The following is a 6,672-nucleotide window of genomic DNA, read 5'->3' as shown; positions in this document are numbered from 1 at the left end:
ACGGGGACAGGATGACGTGTACAAAATGATGTTTATTGAATCTATTTTGGAAACAGACAACATGAAAGGTTTTTGGTCTGTGAGCTCACCCAGAGCTTGGAGTCGGGATAGCTTCCTGTCATTAAAGCGCAGCCACCAGAAGATCCTAGCTTCGTCTCATAAAGGGGCGAAAAAGTGCTTGCCAGCACCACCGCTGTCGCTCTCGCGACAGGTCTGATGGCTAAAATGCCCATCAACATCAACAAAAGTGTTTCTGTACAGTCTGAAATATCCACGGCACAGGATCAGGCACAGACATCAAAGGTGAAGTTGTAAACTGGCTCACAGTCAGCAATTAAGTACACTGGGTCTACACTGACACTCCCGTTCTCAGCCTGAGCGCTCACGTGTTTAACCGATGGTTGCTGGCCCCATCAGGGGCATTTAGTATAAGGACAAGGCATTTACAAGCGTGTGTATCATTAACGTTGGAAACTAAAGAAGCATACCCAAGCATGATTAATGACTTCGCCTGGATCGATAAATACTAGCCCCAAGTGCCAGTAAGCACAGACACCAGCAGTCAAATAAATCATCCTGTTGTTACTTACTGATGTTCTATTGCTAATGCACGTTAGTCAATTTGTGGACTTCATCCAACACATACGCAGACCTTATTTTTTGTTTGAAATTCTCAGAAAGTCTCCTTTGGACATTTCTTTCCACGTTCTCTTAGAAGAATAAAAATGAGACGTTTTAAACTAACTTTCCAAAAGTACAAGCCATCCAAAGCATGACTCTGGTCATATTCCAGCTCTTCACCCAGAAGGGATGTGCCGTCAAGGCTTAGATATGCTTAGAAGGCCGCCTTCCCTGCTGGCAGCTCACACTGTCCTCGTCCTCTCCCAGCCACCTCCTGCCATATTGGAAGCCAAGCTGGCTCATGTCTCGTTAACAGTTTCCAAAGACTAACAGGACACCTAGAAGGTACCAGAAGGACTCGGGAAAGCCTTCTCTTTTTTCTGGAGCTGTTATTGGTGGGGCCAACAGGCAAATACAAAGAGAAGAGGGCTTCTAGGTGGATAAAAAGCCCAGACCCAGAGGGAGCAGTGTTAAGGATTCAGCACAGTACCAAAGCCTGCTGCCCCAAACAGCATTTTGAGAGCTCAGATGTTAGAAATTCCAGGCACTTCTTTAATCACAGGGAACGAACCTCTCTCCAAAAGGTCCTGCCCACATCTCCCCCCATCTTCCCCTACTTTAAAGCACTGAGACATTGCATTTGCTATGACCCTCTGCTCTTGAGGCAAACGGAGCCTCCCTAACTCAGTGCTATGGACCGTGATGCTCACAAACACAGGCCATTTTGGATTTAAATCCAGCTGCTTCCAGCTCTCTGCAGCTGATGAGCCCTGCCCACCACGGATCACCTGCACCCTGAACCACTTCCAGGCTCTTTTCCTAAGTGGGGGGGGGAGGGGGGGTGTTTATTTTCTAGTTTGAAGACACACGCCCTTGGAAATGAGCAATGCAAGAACCTACGTGCAAATATTTGCAAACAATTTTTTTTTTTTGAAACGATGCACATTAAAAAAATTCAAGTCAAATCCAGGAACAGACTACTTGGTTGGCATCCACTGGCCCCGCACCCATAACAGGAAAATGGTCAGTTTCTGAAATGAGAGCGGAACAAAGGCACCAGCTACTCCACCAGGGAGGTTAGTTCCTTGAGCTTGGAAGGAGGCCAGAGAGGAGAGTGCCGAGGCTTCATCAAAGAGGACGTTTCTCCAGCCGGGTGGCCCCCCCGGGGCCAAAAGTCAAAGGCGGCATGTAGGATCTGGATACTGAGCAGAATGACCCTCACCCACCAGAGGGACAACTCTTTTCCAGGAATTCTGAAAGTAAAACAGGAAGGCACGCTCCCAGCGTCGTGCTTGGCAGGGGCCGCTGCCTGCTTTTGCTCCACCCAGAACAGGGGGGGAGAGGTACCGCTCTACCACCTCTTTTCTCCTGGCAGCCCCGCATCACAAGAACCTACAGGGGATCTCCGGAGGCCAGTGCATCCCTGTGGGCTTTGTGTGTGGCTCAGCCGACCTCCCGCTATCCTCAAGCCAGCGGCCCTGGGCGATATGGTCGGGAGCGTCGACAGCACTGATCTGGGGGCAGGGCCCGCAGAGGAGGATCCGGAGTCAGGCAAGCAGAAAGTGAGCATCAGGCAGTCGGGTCTGTGTGGCTGCCAAGAGGGGGGTCACAGTCACGAAAACGGAGAGGTTCACAACCAGGACACTTGGACTAGGCCTCCAGGAGGAGCCCTTGGGGAGCTCCGCCCCGCCCGCCCCTGCCCCGGGGCATGGAGCCTGCTCACGCTGGGAGGTCCTGGGGGTGGGCATTCAGCCGAGGGAAGCACAGTTCAGCTCGGAGTCCCCCTGGCTGCCCGCGGCCCCCTGCTGCAGGGCATCGGGGCTGTCGGTGATGTTGGGCTCGCTGGAGCATTGCCGGTGCGGTGGCGAGAAGCTGGGCGGCAGGAGCAGGCCCTCGTCCTCCCCGCCAGGCTCCTCACCCAGGCCCGAGTGCATCATGGTGGCCATCGCCAGCAGCTGGATGTCCGAGTGGGCGTTGGCCACCGTGTGCCGCCGGACGCCGCCGCACTTCTCCAGGTAGGCCTCCCCCTCCTGCTCCGCCAGGGGGGTCAGAGCCGTCTCATTCAGGGGCCGGCTGAGGGCGGGGGTCGGGCAGGCGTAGCTCAGGCCCGCGACCTTGGGCCGGCCCCTGGAGTGGCGTCTGGCTGCAAGAGAAAAACCAGCAAAGACTGTCACTGGGGAGGGGGGGCAAAACCTGCTCCTGTGTTTGGGACCACAGGGACGTGGTGGCTCCATGCCCAGGAACAGCTTGAGGTACAGACGTGCCGAAAGGCAGGGGAGGAACCTGAAGCGTGGACATGCGGGGACAGAGCGGGGGTGCCCCAGAGGGCTTCCCAGGGCGCGTCAGGTTCTCTTTCCCAGCTGCCGCCTGAGCTTCACTGCATTTGCCCTACATTTCCTTTCAACCAGTCTCCGCCAAAGGCCTGGGCACTGGCTGGACCAGCTTCTAGAAGACACGCTCTGGCTCTGTTCAGCAGGAAGTAGGGGCCTTCCCGGTGACAGGAGATGACTTAGCCCCTCATTCCAGAGGGCCCGGACACACTCCATCATCACTTCCAGAGCTCATGCTCCTAGATGGGCATTGCAGTGAGACCTGCCATGTCCATCTGCAAGGCTCTCAGGGGTTCCTGTCACTTGACAGTTTTATAGGTCCACATATACCCACATATACAAGCCTAAGTCCAGCTTAGGGGACCTCAGCTGCCAAAGCGAGGGCCGTGGGACATCCTCCAAATCATCCTGACTGGGACCACAGTGCCCCTCCCACCAGATCAAGGGGCTGTGACCTGCGTTCTGTTCAAGTCATATGCGATTCCAGCAGCCTTTGGCACCATCAAGGGATGGGCAAGACTCCGCAGACGGCCCCGTGGAGGCAGACCCCGAAGACGAGGCCTGGCCACAAATTATTGGAAAACCACTGCTGCCTGAGCACTCCGCACATTCCAGAAACTACGCTAAGCCTTGACATGCAATCATCTTTTGACTCCTCCTAAAAACTGACCTTAAGTCATGATATGCTATTAGCTCCCACTTGACAGATGAGAAAACGGGAGTATCAGAGCGGTGATAATTGACCTACGTGCACACAGCTAGGCCACAGTGCAGCTGGGAGTGAAGTGAGGTCCCACTGCAGACCCTGCTCTTCCTAGACACCCCCACACGAAGCACACAGAACTAGAATAGGCTGAGTATCTCCAGGGAAGGACAAGGGGTTTCGAGGCAGGAAAAAGCGGATCCATGTGTCAGGGAGGACGTATACTGGAGCTGGGGGGAGGGACAGCATCATTCCAGATGCTGGACACACACAGCATTTCTGGTGCTGAGCCAGGTGCGCCATCCGGCCACAGCCTGGCTGGAACATGGAAGACATGAAACAGTGGAGACGTGCACAAACAGGCAGGAGGGCCCTTGAAAGCCAGATGGAACCTTCTGTGATCAGACAAGCCGTGGGGGGACGGGGCAGGTTGGGGGTTGTGCTCCAGAAAGATGCACCTGGCAGGAGCTACGCAGGGTTGGAGCCTGAGGGACCAGAAGTAAGGAAAGCCAGGGCCACGACAAGCCTACATCCCCTGTCTCGGTCCGGTTACCTCCCCCTGCTCCTCAAGAGGCACCACACCTCTTCCCCCACATCGGCACTGCATCTGTATCATGAGCTGGCTGGAGGACCCCAGCAAGAATGGAGGGCCGAGGACCAAGTGGGTTCTGTTACACATCCCTCTTTCTACCAGTGCATACCTCTCCCAGCCGGCCAGCCGCCTACCGCATCTCATCTGGCCCCACTTTCCACGGCTCCCACGTCCCTGAGACCCTGAAGACCCCAAAAGAAACCCATCCCTTTCTCAGCAGGGGGAGGCAGTGGGCAGGAGGGGAGAAGCATGACAGGGGTGGTGTTCCTGCACATGGACAGGATCCCAGGGGAAGACCTAGTTTCTAAAGGGAAAGCAAACCATGCGGCTCAGAGACTGTCCTTGGGGACACATGGCCCACTCTGCTTTAGTTTACTCTCGGCTCTTCCTGTGAGTCTGGAGGGCCCGGACACACTCCGTCATCACTTCCAGAGCTCATGCTCCTAGATGGGCATTGCAGTGAGACCTGCCATGTCCATCTGCAAGGCTCTCAGGGGTTCCTGTCACTTGACAGTTTTATAGGTCCACATATACGCACAGATGCACATCCAATGACGAGAGGATAAAATCCGAAATCTTAGGACTGAGTCACCAAGTCTGTTGGCTCTGAGCCCCAAGGGAGCTGACAGGTAATAATAATTACTTCTCAAAACCAAAGAATAATATGTAGAATTTTCCTGAGTGTTCCCATCCATTTTCTCACTGCTGAGTCCCTATCTCCCTTTGAAACACCAGGGCTCTCCTCACTCTTCCCATTGTTCAGATGAGGAAGACTGAGGCTCAGCCCAATCTCTTAGGCTCTGAACAGCAGTGCCCAGACCTTCCCCACTGCATAATACTTTGTCTCAGGGCTCCACGGATGCCCTCGGAAGACACATTCCTCTCGGACGCCATGAACAGCAAATGCTACCCCCCAGGAGGTGCTGAACAAGAGGCTGGTATTGGCCAGGAGGGCTGGGTCAGCGGCTCTTCTCTTTGGGGAAGAACGAATAGGAGACAAAATGGCAAGGAGCAACCAAGAAGGAAGAATCCATGCCAAGCATTGGCCGAGGTTCTCTCGGGAGAATGGGGGCTCATACCCTCAACGTTTCTATAATGTTCCCACAGTGTTACAATAACCATGTATTACTTTTATGATCACAAAAATCGATAACTATAAGACAGAGGCACCAGAAGGGTTCAAAGAAGCCGGGGTCCCATTAAAGAACCATCCTTAAAAATAATGCCCTTGAAAACAATTCATTTGTCTCCTGCTAGCCATTAGAAGCAAGCACCTATGATTGGCAGTTGCAAAATCTGTTGTGGCCCAAACCCTCAACCAGCTGGGCCGGAGACTGGACTAGACGGTTCGGTGAGCCTTTCTCACACGCAGACCCAGGAAGAGAAGTGAGCTGGAGCTAAGGCTGGGCCCAGGACACAGGGTAAGCTGAGGGCCTGGAGGATAGACGGTGGACCCACGCAGCATCTCTAGAGGAAATGACGATCTGTTCGATGATTTCCAGGGGCCCCAGCCCGGCAGAATGAGCCAGGAAAGGTGTTTCAGATGGGTGCCTGCCATTATCTGTCTCTCTCTCACACTGAGTTAGCCCAGAGGCCCAAAGTCCTTGGGGAGGTTAACAGGGAGCAAAAACAAGAGAGGCCACTTCAGCTGCTGCTGAGAGCTGGAAACACAGTGGGGAGGGGTCCCACGACACCTGTCTCCTCCTTCAACAAACACTCTGAGCTGCGACCTGCAAAACACTGCAGTCACTGCTGAGAGGGAGAAATGCGAACCTGTCACGGGACCCGCCTACAGGGGCCCGAGCCCAGCGCACGTGCGTGTACGTGTGTGCCTGTATGGGGTGGGGGGTAGGGTCTTGGGAGCAATCACTAGCTGAGCATCTACTGTGGGCGAGGTACTGTTATCAAAAAAGGGGGTGCTTCACCGCCATGCTCGTCTTCGGACCATTTTGCAGAAAAGGAATCTGAAGTCAAGATGCTAATTAACCTTGCAGCCAGTTAGGGATGGAAGCAGGATTCAAGCCGAGGGCTGACGGTGGAGCCCCCGCTTCTGCCCCTTGGGAAGCCTGCACACAAAGATCTGTTAGAACAAGGTCAACAAGTACGGAGTTACCGAATCACTCTATTGTACACCTGAAACTAATACAACGCTGTATGGTAACTAAAATGGAATTAAAAAAAGACAAGGTCAACAAATGACAGGGTGGAGGTGAAGGCAGGAACCTGCTGGGGAGCCAGGAGGAAAAGTCCTAAAGAGCAGTCATTTCGGAGGGGTCTGTTCCAGAGCGACTGACAGACGGAACCCAGACATTCACTCATTCACTCCCTCGGAGCCGAGAACTGTGCTAGGGCCTGGGGTACGAGGGTCCCCACGTGTTCCCTGCCCCCAACGAGCTGACAGTCTACGGGGAGACTGACAAATCATC

At 54.2% G+C, this 6,672-nt stretch overlaps 1 protein-coding gene across 6 annotated transcripts in view; it reads right to left on the bottom strand.

Moving 5' to 3' along the window:
* Positions 1-605: 605 nt before the first annotated feature.
* Positions 606-6,672, bottom strand: part of PRR5L (proline rich 5 like) — a 71,430-nt gene continuing 65,363 nt past the window's right edge. For all 6 annotated transcript variants that reach the window (XM_035012589.1, XM_035012584.1, XM_035012588.1 and 3 more), the window contains one exon: positions 606-2,764. In XM_035012589.1, coding sequence (XP_034868480.1) covers positions 2,370-2,764 — 395 coding nt within the window. In that variant the 3' untranslated portion in view covers positions 606-2,369. The remainder of the gene's footprint in view (positions 2,765-6,672) is intronic.

The sequence above is a fragment of the Mirounga leonina genome, unplaced genomic scaffold (assembly GCF_011800145.1).
Source record: "Mirounga leonina isolate KUSES-001 unplaced genomic scaffold, KU_Mleo_1.0 Mir_166, whole genome shotgun sequence".
NCBI classification, from domain to species: domain Eukaryota; kingdom Metazoa; phylum Chordata; class Mammalia; order Carnivora; family Phocidae; genus Mirounga; species Mirounga leonina.
Note: the sequence above shows the minus strand (reverse complement) of the source record. Positions and strands in the feature narration are given on the sequence as shown.